Source organism: Hypomesus nipponensis, chromosome 2 (genome assembly GCF_054491055.1).
Source record: "Hypomesus nipponensis isolate SF chromosome 2, ASM5449105v1, whole genome shotgun sequence".
NCBI classification, from domain to species: domain Eukaryota; kingdom Metazoa; phylum Chordata; class Actinopteri; order Osmeriformes; family Osmeridae; genus Hypomesus; species Hypomesus nipponensis.
The window spans coordinates 5649527-5665970 of record NC_140362.1 but is presented as its reverse complement, the minus strand read 5'-3'; the positions used below and the strand labels follow the sequence as shown (position 1 = coordinate 5665970).

At 45.3% G+C, this 16444-nt stretch overlaps 1 protein-coding gene across 1 annotated transcript in view; it reads left to right on the top strand.

Moving 5' to 3' along the window:
• The window catches only part of itga8 (integrin, alpha 8), a 29574-nt gene extending 15779 nt beyond the window's left edge, over positions 1-13795 (top strand). The window contains exons 14-30 of the mRNA XM_084703870.1: positions 1151-1196; positions 1671-1778; positions 3550-3605; positions 4066-4223; positions 4433-4564; positions 4744-4811; positions 5230-5377; positions 6113-6205; positions 7699-7778; positions 9074-9154; positions 10413-10518; positions 11676-11834; positions 12075-12191; positions 12457-12570; positions 12676-12777; positions 13104-13226; positions 13472-13795. Of these exons, the coding sequence (XP_084559996.1) occupies positions 1151-1196; positions 1671-1778; positions 3550-3605; positions 4066-4223; positions 4433-4564; positions 4744-4811; positions 5230-5377; positions 6113-6205; positions 7699-7778; positions 9074-9154; positions 10413-10518; positions 11676-11834; positions 12075-12191; positions 12457-12570; positions 12676-12777; positions 13104-13226; positions 13472-13561 (1781 nt within the window). The 3' untranslated portion in view covers positions 13562-13795. The remainder of the gene's footprint in view (positions 1-1150; positions 1197-1670; positions 1779-3549; positions 3606-4065; positions 4224-4432; positions 4565-4743; positions 4812-5229; positions 5378-6112; positions 6206-7698; positions 7779-9073; positions 9155-10412; positions 10519-11675; positions 11835-12074; positions 12192-12456; positions 12571-12675; positions 12778-13103; positions 13227-13471) is intronic.
• Positions 13796-16444: the final 2649 nt, after the last annotated feature.

The following is a 16444-nucleotide window of genomic DNA, read 5'->3' as shown; positions in this document are numbered from 1 at the left end:
CCCTCCTCCCCTCTGCCTCCTCCCCCCTTACCTTTCCAACTACCCCCACCCCACTGGACATCTAGACATCCCCCTACACTTCAGGCCCCCTGTTACAGTACACACACACACACACACACACACACCCAAGGGTCTAAATGTTTAATGTTGTGGTTTAAAAGGGACTGAGTGACGGCAGAAACAGATGTGCCACTCTTAGATTAAATTATAGCCCCTTCCCCTCTCCCTCGCTTTCTTTCTCTCTTTCATTCTCACTCATTGTCCCTCCCTCTCTTTCTTTCTATCTTTCTTTCACACTGTCTCTCGCTCTCTCTTTCTCCTTTTTCTTTCTCACTCTCTCCCTCTTCCCTCCCCCACCCGCTCTCTCTCAGCCAGATAGTTCATCCTCAACGCCCAGGTCAGTAGCCTAGCCTGTGCTGACCGGACCCTTGTGCCAGTTCAACGCTGAGCTAGCTTCTTTTGTGTCTGGCCGTGTAGGCTTGTATTCATTAAGTCACTTCACCAGGGTTTAATCAGGGATGGTATGTGTGTGTGTGTGTGGTGCTGTGGTATGTGTCCCTAAACCACATTCATTAAAGTAGAGCTCTATTTTAAACACAGAGAGCCAATTAAGACTCCATCACAAACACGTAAAAACAAATAAACTTCCATACAGCGGAGCCTGGTCACTGTTAGAAATGTACTGGTTGCTAGGAGAAGGCAGCGGGGTATACTGTTGTTGTTTAGAGAGCCTTGATTGGACCAATGTGAACGTTGTAATGGCGCAGGAATGTGCCGTGGGGTCCCTCTGTCGCATCTCAGACACACACGCCATCTCTCTCGCTATCTCACAAACACACATTCTGTTTGGGTTTCAGCCTGAATCGGGTCATGTGCAAGAGCATAGTTATATTCATAGCTCAAAGCTCCTACAGCTCTGCATATAAGTGATATATAAGAATGCATTTGTGTGTACGTGTGTGTGTGTGTGTGTGTAAGAGGCCTGTGTTAGATGAAGAGTGCTGGAAACCTTGAAATCAGTCCCATGTGTGGTGTTCTTTGAAGCTCAACTAGTCTCTCTCTTTCTCTCTGTCTCTCTCTCTCTCTCTTTCTCTATTTCTCAATCTATCACCCTTTCTTTCTCTGTCTCGCGCTCTTTCTCTCTCTGTAGATTTGATAGTGGGGGCGTTTGGAGCAGGGGAAGTGTCTGTGTACAGGTAGGAGATCAAACCTCACCTCGTTTTGTCTCATTAACTTTTTCAACACTGCAACTTCAGACAAGGTGGCCAATGTTTTAATAATACGGTAACACTTTAGATGAGCTCACCAAATTCATAATTTATTAACCAATTTGTTACTTATTAGTTAACGGTTTGTTCACCATTAGTTATTTGTTGTTCATACAAAATGTATCATTAGTAAAGCATTAGTAAAGCTAAACCCTAACCAAAACTTAAACCCTTAACCTAAACCCTAGCCCTAAACCCGAACCCTAACCCTAACTGTGTGAACAAATGCTTTACTAATGATACATTTTGTATAAACAATAAATAACTAATGGTGAACAAACTGTTAACTAATAGGTAACAAATTGGTTAATAAATTATGAATTTGGTGAGCTCATCTAAAGTGTTACCAATAATACTTATAACAAACAAATAATACAAACATGTTGGTGTGTCTGTGCTTAGGGCTCGTCCTGTTGTATCAGTGGAGGGTCAACTTCTGCTCAGTCCCAGAATCCTCAACCCTGATGATCGCCAATGCACACTGCCAGACTCTGATATCAGAGTTACCTGGTGAGTACATATACACATGGTTGTTCATTGGACAGGTGTTGAGACACAATGCAGAGTTGGAGACAGAAATGGCCTCTTTCTGTCTCCTGTGGATTGGATGTCTTTGAAAGATAATTGTCCAGATAGTGGTTTCCGCCTGCATGAGAACTGGTGATGTTCTGAAGAACTCTGTGGTACCAGTGAGGTCCTGAAGAAGGACGTCTCCATCTGCCTTCATTGTTCTGTATCCTATTGTTGCTTCACAGAGGCTCTCTGCACACTGTGGGGCTATTTGGACAAGAGAAGTGTGGTCGTCTGGACGCCTGTGTGTATGTGTGTGTGTGTGTGTGTTGGCAGGGGCACAGACAGAATGGGGTTTGGGCAGACTGACAGAAAGTACTAAACTGTGGAATTCTGTCAAAACAGAACGCAGCTTATTCAAATAAACCACTGAACTGTGGTCGGAGGTACGCAATCAGATAGGACACCACAACACACACACACACATAGGCCCAGTCAAACAGCAGTCTACTGGTTAGGGGTTGTCTGAGTCTTTGTCTGAGTATTGACGGGGGTGGTGAGGGGGGGCTTTAGAGCAGTTAGGTTGTTTTTCCTGTAGTGGCTTTATGAAGGGCTAGGAGAGAGGGAGGGAAAGATGGAAGGAAGGAGGGTTGTATTGAGGGGGGTGTGGGTCATGGTCAAAAGACCATCGTTGATCTGAGTGCTGTGAGAGACTTAGGGGACAGGGTTGAGAGAGGGAGGAAGGTATTGTTTCAGGAAGCTTTATGTTTGTGTGTGTTTGTGTGTGTGTTTGAGGATAATTACATACACTAATGACTGACCAAGGAACAGAGATTTTTGTCAGGAGGTTGGGGATCATATCCGCTCTGCACACACATGCACGCAGAAACATATAAGCACACATGCATACACACACACATTAAACAAACATGACACTGCCTGAATAGGTCAACATGGTTAAGCAGAGCACTGCAGACAAACTGCTGGTTTGCATCAAAGCTGACACACGCACAAACACAAATGCACACACACACACACAAACAGCTTCAACTAAAACCTAATGGGGGTGTCTGTCCAGTTGAGCAGAAGGGTGTCTGATTCTCTCATTCTGCCATCACTAGATTCCAGAGTATTAATGGTGCAGCTCTCCCTCTGTGGGAGTCACTTTCCTGTTCCTGATAAACTGGCTGATAACTTACACATGCACACACACACACACACACACACACACACACTATGTCTCTCTCTTTCTCTCTCAGACACACACTCTCTCTCTCTCTCTCTCTCTCTCTCTCTCTCTCTCTCTCTCTCTCTCTCTCAGACACACCCACACGCAGGCAGCCACACACTCACGCACCCACTCACACACACTCAAATCCGACATTGATGTTTTCCAGTCTCCCATGTCTCTGGGATGTGTGTGTGTCTGCGTGCGCGTGGGCAGGGTGTTAATGTGTTTATTTCAGAATCACATTATCATGCCTTGACTTCCCTTTCTATTGGTCGAACGAACAAGGCACGTTTTTCTTTTCGCTGGGCGAGTCGTGCAACGATTACGATTTGGCTTCATGTTATATGTATTAACAACATCACATTCGTTCTGTTTCTCTGTCTCTCTCTCTCTCTCTCTCTCTCTCTCTCTCTCTCTCTCTCTCTCTCTCTCTCTCTCTCTCTCTCTCTCTCTCTCTCTCTGTCTCTCTGTCTCTCTCTCTCTCTCTCTCTCTCTCTCTCTCTCTCTCTCTCTCTCTCTCTCTGTCTCTCTCTCTCTCAGCATCAGAGTGGATGTGTGTGTGGAGGTGAGCGGTGTGGGGATCCCTGACTCTGTTGGTAAGAAGCTGCTCTCACTGGGGGGAGTGGGGGGATGGAGGAAAGAATGGAGGGATGGGGGATAGAGACAAACAGTGAAGGAAAAGGAGGAGTGGGTTGGAATGGAGTGAGGTGTAAGACTGCCAAATGTCTCATCACAATTCCCCATGTTTAATCACTCCTCAGCTCAAAAACAATGGGTTAACGAGTGAAAAAGAAAAAAGATTGAAAGAGATGGTGGGGGGGGGGGGGGGGCGGTGCAAAGTTTCCATCAGTTTTTTTGTGAGCTGATGATACTCAGAGAGTTCCAGAACACACACTCTCCTGTTCTGCTGATGGAGCCTTGAAGACCAGGAAGTATTGTAGGAGTGTCTCGCCTCATTTCGCTTCCCATCCCTCTCTTTCCTCCACCAATTCTCTTGTCTTTCATATCCCTTCCCCTCCCTTCACCAACTCTGTCTCTCTTCATCTCCCTCCTCAGTCCTAAAAACAGAGCTCCATCTTGATTGGTTGAAAGGACACAGGGGCGGAATTAAGAGGATTCTCTTCCTGGATACACACCAGCCCCATCGAACTGGGGTCCTGACAGTGGGGCAGGACAGTCCTCACAATTGCCTGAGTTATCATGTATACCTGCGGGTGAGTCAGAAATACACACACACAGTTGGCAAAGATTCTAAGCAACCTGAAGAATGGAAGATTTGGGTCAGATCTTGCTAGCTCACCTTCGCCAGACCAAGTCTCTAGATTTGTTGAAATGACCAACATAGACTAACATTTACCTCTCTTCTCTCTACTCCTCTCTGCTCTGCTCTGCTCTGTATCTCTGTCTCTTTCTCTTTCTACAGGATGAGGAGGAGTTTAGGGATAAGTTAACTCCCATCTCATTGGCTCTCAACTACAGTCTGGCCCCTCCCCCCTCAGAAATGGACATCCCACCGGTCCTCAACCACTACAGTAGCTCCTTCCTGCAGGAGCAGGTGTGTGTGTGTGCACACACATGTATACGTGCATGCATGAGTGTGTATATATGTGTGCATATTTGTCTGTGTGTGCTGGTGTGTGTGTGTGTGTGTACATGTGTATCTGCGTGTTTGAGTTTGCTTGCATTATGCAGTGAACGAGCTGTGACTTCCTGCTTACCTTGTGTGCCTCCCAGGCTTACATCCTGCTGGACTGTGGAGAAGACAACGAGTGTGTTCCTGACCTGCGTCTGTCTGCCACCATGTAAGACAGACAGTGTCAAACACTCTCTTGTCGACCTGTGGACATTTAACACAACCACACACACACACACACACACACACACCAACATCAAGACAAGGTCCGTTGAGTCTGTTTTTACTCACAGGATGAGAGTTTACACTCAGCTTGTTTACTTTACCAAGTGTGTAGAGTGTGTGTATGTGTGTGTGTCTGTAGTAGTTTACAGCTGTATGATTACTTATGGCAGTCCAATACAAATACTTTGCCCATGCATTCTGACACACTCACAAGCACGCAAACAGACAGGTTTTGACAGGGTACAGGTGCCTCATCTGGTTCTGTGTGAATAACTACGAGAGTGTGTGTCTTTATGTATGTATCTGTGTGTGTCTGTGGTTGTGTGTATATACATGTGTCTGTCTGTCTGTCTTTGACACAGGGACCGCTCAGAGCTGGTCATCGGGGACGACAACTTGGTCATGTTGACCATAAATGCAGTTAACCGTGCAGAGGGAGCGTACGAGACAGAACTGCAAACATTACTGCCTCCTGAGGCGGACTACATAGGAGTGGAACGCAAGGTGGAGGTGAGAACACACATATAATACTCACATACTAGAGACACTAGACACACACACATATACACACATATACACACGCAGACCCTTCACAAAAAAAGTATAGAGTAAGATATCATGTTATGTTAACATAGGAGAAAAGGAGAGAGACTGGCTCTGATGTCATGAATCTACAAGTCACCCAGCTGCACTTAACTGAATGTCAATGACATCACATCCTGTTGTGTGTTTGTTTGGAGTAAGTAAAGTTGATCGGCCTCACCAGGAATAAGAGCCTATTATTATTTACATGCTACATTAGTGACCACGGAAATACATGGGGTCAGACGCTGACTTTGTTTGTGGGTGTACGCTAATGAGTGTGTAATGGCATTCTGAAGATTAATGAGGTTGTTACTGTCAGAGCATTCATCACTCTCTTCCTGTCCTGCCTTCCCCACTTCTCCCCACCCCCTCTCGCCCTCTTTTAACCCCTTTTCCCCTCTACCTCACACTTGCTCTCCTCCTCCCCCCTCACTGCCACTACCCACAATGCCTCTGTTCACTCATCTCCACTTCTCTCCTCCTCTCCTTCCCCTCTTCTCCACCTTTCCCCTCATCTCCCCTTCCTCTGCTCTACACCCCTCTCCCCCTACACCCCTCTCCTGATTTCCTCTCCTTCCCTTCCTCCCTCCTCTCCTCCTCTACTCCTCTCCCCCTCCCCCCTGTCTTTCTCTACTCTCCCCCTCACCTCCACTCCACCAGTCTCTGTCAAGGTTAAACTGTGAGTACAGGATGGTGAATGAGTCCAGACTGGTGGTGTGTGACCTGGGAAACCCGATGGTGGCTGGGACAGAGGTGAGCCCAACAGATGTCCACACACCTACACACGTCAGACAGCTGATACACTGGTTCATCATTACTATGGTGACCCATCAACCCGGTGATATGACAGATACTCTTCATATTCCCAACTTCAAAAAATTGTGTGTGTGTGTGTTAAGCCATTCGCCCCCTGCATGACACATGCAGGAAACCAAGGCTTTGTTAAGTAAAGAGTGGTCCCTTCCGACATGAAACTCTACCCTGTGTTTATGTAGTATGTTCGTTGTATGTCAGTTTGCATGTGTGTGTGTTTTTATGTTTTTTTGTGTCTGTAAGTGTAGGTGTGTGTAGGTGTATTTCCTATTCAGGGTGTTAGGCTAAGTGTGTTTTAACTCTGGAGGTGACATGCAGCATTTTGATAAATCAATGATGTGGTCAGATTTCACTATGGGGGGATGGGGGAGCTTTAGAGTGTTCTAAATTGGAGGTCTGTGTATGTGGTGTGTGTGTGGTGTGTGTGTGTGTGTGTGTGTGTGCGCGTGTGTGTTTGAGAAAAAGAGAGAGAGAGTTCACTTCAGCTCTCCTCTTGGCCAGATGTTTCCCATATTTACCGGCCCTAGCTCTCTCGGACCTTCAGGAATTCATGAGCTTATACAGAACACACTCTCTCTCTCACATACACACACACACACACACATTTGTTCTCTCTCTTTCTTGATCTTTATCTCTCTCTCATACACACACACATACCTACATGCACTCACAGAGTTATGAATACAGGAATCGTGAGTAACACAGCGCTTTGGGTCCCAATTAGCCAGCTGTCATCGCTCTGTTGCTATTTAATCAGAGGTAAGCCTCTGAAGACCAACTGTAGAGATACGTCAGGGAGCAGGTCTCATGAAACAGGCTGGGTCCTAGTCTTGGTCTTCATTCTGGTCCTGGTCCTGGTTCTGGTTCTGGTGCTAGTCCTGTAAAGTTGTACTGGTTTTGGAGAGGCAGTGTTCCCCACTCTGATCCAGGGACTGACCTGCTGTTCATTAACACAAACATGCTTGCACACACGCTCACAAACGTACACACATTCACACACACACACACACACATGCTCAAGCATACACTTAAACAGACACTCACAGATACAATCACGCACACAGGGTCCATTGTCATTGACATGATAATGAAATCAAACTTCCACATGTTGTGAGTTAGCCAGGCAGACAGGGTTTACTCTGGGGGCAAGACGAGAGTACTTACTGTAGCTGCACTGTATGAAGTGAGTGTGTGAGTGAAGGGGATCTGGTCTGTCTCAGCCTACAGACCTGGACATATCCTCCACACACACACACACACACACACACACAGGCCCTGTGGGGTATTAAGAGAGGGGATGGTGACCAGAATATCTCAGGAGAGTTTGGTTGTGCTATATAACTGAACACTTACAGATGTCACATGGTTTTTGTGTGTTTCTTCTTTCTACCTCTCTCTCATCACCCTCTCTCTATTGCTCTCTCTCTCTCCAGTTGTCTGTGGGTCTGCGGTTCTCTGTCCAGAGACTCCAGGATGCCGGCCCTCACATCAACTTTGAGCTCCAGATCCACAGGTGACTCAGATACACAGATACAAACATTCTCTCTCTCTCTCTCTCTCTCTCTCTCTCTCTCTCTCTCTCTCTCTCTCTCTCTCTCTCTCTCTCTCTCTCTCTCTCTCAAAAAATAAAATACTAAATACTTACTAACTACTATATCAAATATAAAGTCAAAGAGTGCTGTAGGGCTGTATGGAGGAGTGACAGAGGAGAATTAATGTAAAGCTCGCTGTCACTCTCTCTGTCTCTCTCTTCTCACACACACACACACTGTCAAACACATGCTCACACACGCATACACACTTTCATACACACACGACAAAGGTCTACTTGACAGAAAGTACTGGCCTAAGAGCCGTGTCTATCCCAGTGGTGACTCAGAGGGCAGCAGGACCTGACGAGAGGAGAGCAGCTTGACAAAACATCTCTGTTCAGATCCCAAACAGCGACACATTGCACACCCTCACCAACACTCACCATGACTCGGCAACATGCTTCGTTCAGACTCTGGGATGTATAGAAACATCCCTTCATCCTACCAGGGAAAGCTCCAATCCAAACACCTCTACATCAAATAATTAACACGTCACCCAAAATACCCCAAATTGCCTCAAGCCCAACCCAAGACAGTACTAAAACATGGCAACCGACAAAGCAACCAGCCTATACATACACAGGCACCAATGTCAACACAACCAAAACGCTATACTAGACTAGCATGTAGTAGACTTAAAACTGACTAACGACCCAACCGAAAAATAGCTGAACTCAATACAAAGACAGACTAGTGAAAGACCACACAAACCCCACCACACTATTCCCAAACTAAGAGGCAAAATACAAACAGAACTCCAAATCAAAGGCAAAAAACTCACCAGGCAAAGAAAAGCAGAAGTATGCCGGACGAGCCCCCATTGTGTCACAACCTGGCTCCGAAGTTGGTGCAAAAAAGGGAGGCCACACATAGATTGAACTAATACTATGTATTTAATAAGTAAATGTGACAAACAATCCAATGGGCTCTGTTGGTCAGTAGATCAGTATGTTTGCAGTGTCTGTGTGAGTGGTGAAATGGTGTGTGTGGTTGTCGGTGTGTGAAACTTCAAAGAAACAAAGAAAGGTGTTGGCTAGGCGTTTTGGGATCAGTATCACCAAGGTATCTCCACCCATAAACCAACTGGAACCAAAAACACAGCCAACAAGGGACAAATGATTGGGACAACCCTGAGGCCGTCCCAGAAAATACAGGATGTGCTGGCTTGTCCGCTGATGCTATGTCTTCTGTGTGTGTGTGTGTATGTCTTTTCCAGCTCAAACAAAGACAACTCCCACAGTAACGCTGTCAACCTGACTCTGTCCATCTCGGCCCGTGCACAGCTTGACTTGCGAGGGTAAGTGAGTCATCTCGTATTTGGAGCAGCTTTGTTCTACTCCCAGACGGTGAAACATCTCGCTGAGATGATGGGGTTGTTTTCTAGCGTCATGCAGGTGGAGCAGAGAACATACACGTCTGTCTCTCGTTGTTCTCCTGAGGATATGTGTGTGGATTAGATCAGTGCATGGATCATGTGTTTCTATGAATAGAGTTGAGCTAATCATGCACACATGGGCTAGTTCTGACCCTGTCTTACACACACTAAGAAATGCATGCACACACACTCAGATACATACAGACACACACACATCAGGCTAGGGTTAGGCCGACTCCCAATACTGTCTTACCCCTACCCCTTACCCCTAGCCCTTAGTTTTGCGCGTTCCCGTGAGAGTAAGTGGTGTCCCAATACTCTTTTTGAGTAGGGCTAAGACGAAGGGATTTACACCCCTTAAAACCAAGTGAGCTCGGGAGCTTACTTGAAAGGGGAAAGCACTACCTGCAACAATGGCGAACAGATCAATCATCCAGAGTAATGTAATATATTCGCCTTAAACAATTTATTACAAAATTATGTCTTGTTTTGTGCTCTACACAGTCCTCTACATATGTATTTGCAACCATGTTCTTAATTTAAACGTGATTTGCACAACAGTCCCGCATTTCTCTGATTAGCCTTCAATGGACTCCATGCATGTCTACAGTTTTAATTAAACACCATTAGCAGCACATTTCAAACGAATTTCATTTGATATCAGTGCATAACACTACTTGCTTCGGAAACATCGATATACTTAACCGTAACCAAGTGGTGTCTCAAAGGGCTATGTAGCCCGTACTCCTCAGTTTGGAGACACAGGGGCTAGGGGTAAACTAGGGGTAAGAGGTAGGGGTAACACAGAGTATTAGTCTAGGCAGTTGTACACACAAACAGAGTGGGAAGGCTGGGTGTAGGGTTCTAAACCTAGTACTGTTGTGCTTGCCAACACAATGACTTGCTGTTATAATACCTCTTCAACTCTCTCTCTTCCTGCTTTCTTGATCTCAACCTCTCAATATCCTCTCTCTCTCTCTCCCTCTGCCTCCCCTCTTGTCCTCTCTCTCCCTCAACCTCTCAATATCCCCTACCTACCTGCTTTAACCTCTCTTCGTCTTTCCCTCCTTAACTCCTTCATTATCACTTCCTCCGTTCTTCCGTTCCTCCCTCTATATCTCTCTCTCTCCCTCCCCCCATTTATACCTCTTACTCCCTCCCTCCTTTTCTCCTCCTCCAGGGTGTCTCATCCCTCTCAGGTAGTCCTTCCGTTCCCACGCTGGGAGCCCAAAGAGAAGCCTGTGAAGGAGGATGACGTGGGACCTCAGGTCACACACATCTATGAGGTACACACACCTATACACACACAGTCAAGGGCGGAACGTTGGTTTGGTCTGATGTAGGAAGTAGATGAGAGAAGGATGGGGGAAGTGGAAGAGAACAGGGGTGAGGTTGAAGGAGAAGAGGGGAAGAGAAGGGGAAGAGGATGGAGGGGTATGGTTGTTGTTCTGGGTCAGAAGAACACTCGTTTTAGAGCGGAAACAACCACCGGTAGAAGTAAGGAGCAGTAAATTAGTCTGCACTGACACACACACACAGTAAAAGTAGTAGCCCTGTAAAGCACAAAATGTTGGCAGATCAAAGAGCTCTTGCGCTGTGGTAATTCTGGAAATTACTGTTGTAAAGAGACAGAGAGAGAGGGAGAGAGAGACATTACATCATACCTGTAAGGGGAGAGAGAGAGAGCGACAGAGAGATAGAAAGCGAGTGGGAGAGGATGACAGGGAGAGGTGAAGGTCAGAGATAGAGTGATCTCAGATAGAGAAATAAAGGTTAGAGGTTAACTGGCCTATATATCAGAGACAGTCTGACTGGCGACAGTGTGAGAGAGTTTTGATGTGTGTGTGTATATGTGTGCTTGTGTGTGTATGGACATCCAGTGCACCAGCCAGTCTTCCGTGTTCCAGCAGATGATAATGATTTTCATTAGCTGTAATTTTCCCATCAGCAGCTGGTTCAGGTTAGAGGCCGGAGTTTCTCTCAGGGAGAATTCCTGCCTGGGTGCATGAGACTCGTGTCCTGTATGGTCCACTCTACGTGCTAATGAATGAGTTTGTGTGTGTGTGTGCGTGCACGTGTTTGTGAGTGTTTGTGTGTGTGTGCTCATGTGTGTGTGGAAGTGGTATGGAGGTCATTTTCTCACAACATGTGGAGCTTCCAGGAAACAGAGTAGATGTTTTAATGATTTAGTGACCATGGTCTTTTAATGAGGACATTGTTATGGGGTAGGCACTGATAACAATCATGTAACCCTCTCTTTCTGTCACTCTTGCTCTCTCTCACTCTTTCTCTTGTTCTGTTTCTCTCCTCTCTTTCTTTCTCCATCCCTCTCTCTCCGTCTCCCTCTCTATTCCTCTTTCTTTCTTTCTCCCTCTGTTTCTCTCTCTGATTCTCCCTCCCTCCCCTGTTTCTCTCTTCCTCCCCATCTCTCCCTCCCTCCCAGCTCCACAATTCTGGTCCCAGTAGTATTGGGGAGGCTGAGCTCCAGGTAGGCTGGCCTTCCCGTTTCCGTGACGAAAACTTGCTTTATGCCATGGAGATAAAAACAGATGGACCAATCAGTTGTGAAACCAACAGCAGTCTGAACCCCCTGGGTCTGCAGGTATGTGGACCTCCAACAACAAAGAGTTTGTGAGATACATATGGTATATATTGTATAATACCACTTCATTCTATGTTATATTGTCTTAATAATAATAAAAAACATGAATAATTCTACCTGATATGAGTACCTGATGAACTCTCTCTCTCTTCCTCTCTCTGTCATTCTCTGTCCCTCCTTCCCCCTGTCGCTCTCTCTCTCTTCCTGTCTCTCCGACCCTCTTTCCCTCCTCCCTGTCAGACGTCTTCTCTCCAGGACACTCCAGAGTTGCTTGGCTTCCTGAGGAACAGCACTAGTGGCCCTCACCGTCGCAGGAGAGCTGTCACTGCTGCTGAGAGTTACAGTAGCAAGACCCTGGTACACACACTCACACACACATACTGTACACACACACACACACATACACATACACACATATACATATCACACACACAAACAGTATACACATATACTGATATATACATGTGTATGTATGTAGTTACCTAGGTTAGAATAGGTTATAGGGTTGTAATAGGTATTATGTGCATTTAGGGTTAGTATAGTGTATCATTTATTGTTATCCGTATATTTAGCTCACACATACACTGTACTTAATCACTGTCTGGACCTCTCCTCTGTACAGAACTGCAGCAACATCATCTGTCTGAACATTCTGTGTGTGGTTGGTCGGTTGGATCGCGGTCAGAGTGCTGTGGTCAAGATACGCTCTCGGCTCTGGGCTCACACCTTCCTCCAGGTAAACACACGTATACATGCAGTACTCATACTCATATGCATACACACTCACTGCTCGCAAGCACACCCAGACTTGCCTAACGTCCCCTTGCTGTCTCTGTTGCAGAGGCGTAACGACCCGTACCTCCTCAACTCCACCATGTCCTTCAGAGTGACATCCCTGCCCTATCGCATCCAGCCCCCTTCCCTTCCCCGACGCATCACCTCGGTAACAGAGAGAGGGAGTGAGCAGGGGGGGAGGAAGGGAGAGAGAGAGAGAGAGAGAGAGAGAGAGAGAGGGAGAGGGAGAGGGAGAGGGAGAGGGAGAGGGAGGGAGGGAGGGAGGGAGGAGAGAGAGAGAGAGAGAGAGAGAGAGAGAGAGAGAGAGAGAGAGAGAGAGGAGGGAAATCTAGATACTGTTTCTGTGTTTTTAATTCTGTTAATAATTGAAAACCTATATGCATTTGTTACTGTGTGTGTGGGTGTGCATGTATGTGTGTGCGTGTGTGTGTGTGTGTGTGTGTGTGTGTGTGTGTGTGTGTTGGTGTGCTGAAGATGGGTACGCTGGTCCTGTGGGGTACCCCTGATGTGGCGTTTGCTGTTCCACTGTGGGTAATCGTCCTGGCTATACTACTGGGACTGCTGGTTCTGGCCATACTAACACTGGCCATGTGGAAGGTATGCTACACAAACACACCCTCACATTCACATACACACACACATCTACACATGCATACACACAGACATACTCATACACTCTTCTTCAGAGCGTGTCATTGACAGGATGACTACTAGTATGATTACTATCCGTACGATAAACACACACACACCTACACACACACACACATATTCATAAACTTACACACACACACACACATACAGCCTCCCCATGACAGCAGTTTAACTGTAGCTCCACCCTCTAGTGTGGGTTCTTTGATCGGGCGCGTCCACCAGCGGGGGATGACATCTCTGACCGGGAGCAGCTGACCTCCAACCAAGCAGCAGACGCCTGACACACTGCACACTTCTGATTGGAGGAGGCGGTTTGGGGGGAGCCAGGCTTCTTGGAGGTGACTCAAATCAATGGAACAGATCTGAGATCTGCTGGTTGGCCACAGACTCCCAGATCCAAAGCCTTAACAGACTGGTCCGGATCCAGCCAGCAACACAGAAAAAACCAGCCCTGCAGAGTCACTGTGTGACCATGTTTCTGTGTACCTGTGTGTGTTCCCTGGGCTCAGCTGAACAGGCAGTGAGGAGGGGGGGTGGGGTGAGGGTGGGGGGTTGGATACATTCTTTCTTATATAGTAGACACCATGGCTGTCTGTCACTCTCTGTCTGTATGTCTGTCTGTCTGTCTGTCTGTTTGTTCGTCTGTCATCACTCTGTCTGTCTGTCTGTCTGTCTGTCTGTCTGTCTGTTTATCTGTTACTCTGTGTATCGTTCTGTGCTTGCCATAAACACTGCCTCCTCTCCTCTCAATGTTGAATGCATTCCTCTCTGTTTATGTTGACAGTAGTTATGACAGAAGTATAGTTTTATATACGTAACACACACATGGGAGATATGTATATCTATGAATGAATGGTGTATGTGCAATATTTGGACATGATACTGAAGCGTGTTTACACTGGCATTATTTTATTTGAGCTTGATTATTCCGATTGTTGTAAATAAGTGCTCTCCAAGCATATTCCAAACCCTGAAGGGATCAGGACCCTAAACAGATTCAGACTGATCTGGATATAAAGGGAAATGTTTTAAAAACTTTTAAAGATTTTATTGTTAAATATTATGTGAAGAAATTCACTCAAAACAAAAGAATCCCCAAATCTTTAGATGAACTGTCAAATCAACTCAAGATATTGTGTCACATGTAACTATTAATGTTGTAGAAGTCAATAGGAGAAAAGGAAAAAAAAAAAAAGATTATGAATAAACTCATGTTATTAGAACATGATATTACATGCATAGATACAGTGGTTTAGAATCATGGATACAGTACAGTATGTAAATATGTATGTAAATATCCCTAACTAGCATAATTTCATCACATATTGGATTGTTGTTTTGGTTAGCATACCATTGGATGATGGATTGTTCAAATAAAGTGTCCTTAATTAAGTGTTTATTGTTCACGTTGTCCTGTTTCTGACTTATGCAATCAGCTGTAGAAAGACCTTGTCGCAAACCACAAGTTGATCATATGACTCTTACTCCATCCAGTGGATTATTTTGGTAGTGCGCCGTTTTTTGAGGATTGAATTGGAGTTGATGGTTATGGATAGTTTGTGGTTTTAGACTGTGAATGGATACTAAACATCAGCTCATAAATAATTCTAATGTAGTGGATGAATTCATTATCATTCATTGCAGGAGAGAAACAGTGCAGTTTGTGGTTAACTAGTGGTCTTTTCTAATCTTCCATCTTGTGAGATACTGGGGTGGTGTTTACATTCTGTTCTGGACCTGTCAGTAGCTGGGCTTCTGCACTCTAATAGGTCCACCTGACAACAGCTTGTATCAGGTGACCAGTGACAGTGCTGCTGCTGTTGCTACTACACTGCAGCTGCCTCTGCACTGCTCTGAGGGAGGGAGACACACATGCACACACAAACAGATCCACACAAATACACAAGAATGCACTCACACGCAAACACGCACACAGATACAAAGGTATGCACACCTCACAAAAACGAACAAATGCACATGCTTTTTTATTGGTTGTCATTCATGTGTTTGAACTGGGTGTTAGATAAATAAATAGTTTAGTGGTGTTTCTGGACAGACAAGAAAAAAGCACGAACGTAGAAGAATACCAATGGGCTCTGTTATTTTATTACCAGGCGTATACAGAGACAATACACTTGTTTATACATTTTATTTCTTTGAACAAATTTGATCAATCTAAAATCAAACATTTAAAATAATGATCTCATTTTCTCAAACAAGAAAACCTGCAAATGGCATCAAATTGGGGACGATGACTTAAACAGGACAAATCTGATTTAAGAAAAGTCTTCATTCCTATAGTTTTCTGTTGGTTTGAGTTCATGTCAAATGGAATTGCAAAGTAATGGTAAATGAATGGTAAATGTTACACGATAGAGTATACAAACATAGAAAAAGGTGCAAAAACGTATTTGAAATCAAACTACACTTCATGCAATGTATAGTTGAGTCCTCATCCTTCCTATTGTGTCTCCAGGGAAACCTGTTTCATGGAATGTCCGTGTACATCAGTTGTGTATGGTAGCAAACTAGAAGAGACCACAACACAAGCTGGAAGACTTTGGCCATGTCTCAGTACTCTGTCTTTGATGCGATTAACAATTCAACAACGTTTCATTGCTCCATTTTTCCGTACAATCTCTCTCTTTCTCTCTTTCTTTCTTTCTTTCTTTCTTTCTCTCTCTCTCTCTCTCTCTCTCTCTCTCTCTCTCTCTCTCTCTCTCTCTCTCTCTCTCTCTCTCAATCTCTCTCTCTCTGTCTCTCTCTCTCTGTTTCTCTCTCTCTCTCTCTCTCTCTCTCTCTCTCACTGTGAACATGAGGAGGGAAATGAAAAAGTACTGTAATCAGTAGCGTCAAAGGTTTCAGATATTTAGCACCAGAAACCCCACCCCACCACCACCTCCTACCTTCTTGGAAACAGTTGCCAATGTGCTACTCTGCTGGCCTACCACTAGGGGGGACCCACACTCAATAAATCATTTCCATTTGAAACACTGACGGCCTCTGAGGACGATAACATCAAATGTCCATGACAACTCAAATTATCACCACTCAACGCAAATCTCGTCACTCACAATGAAAAGCTTAAATTAAGAATGTTGTCATTGGTACATATTGGATCTGGATTTTGCAAAACTTTGTGTCATTAAAGAAGCAAATAGGGA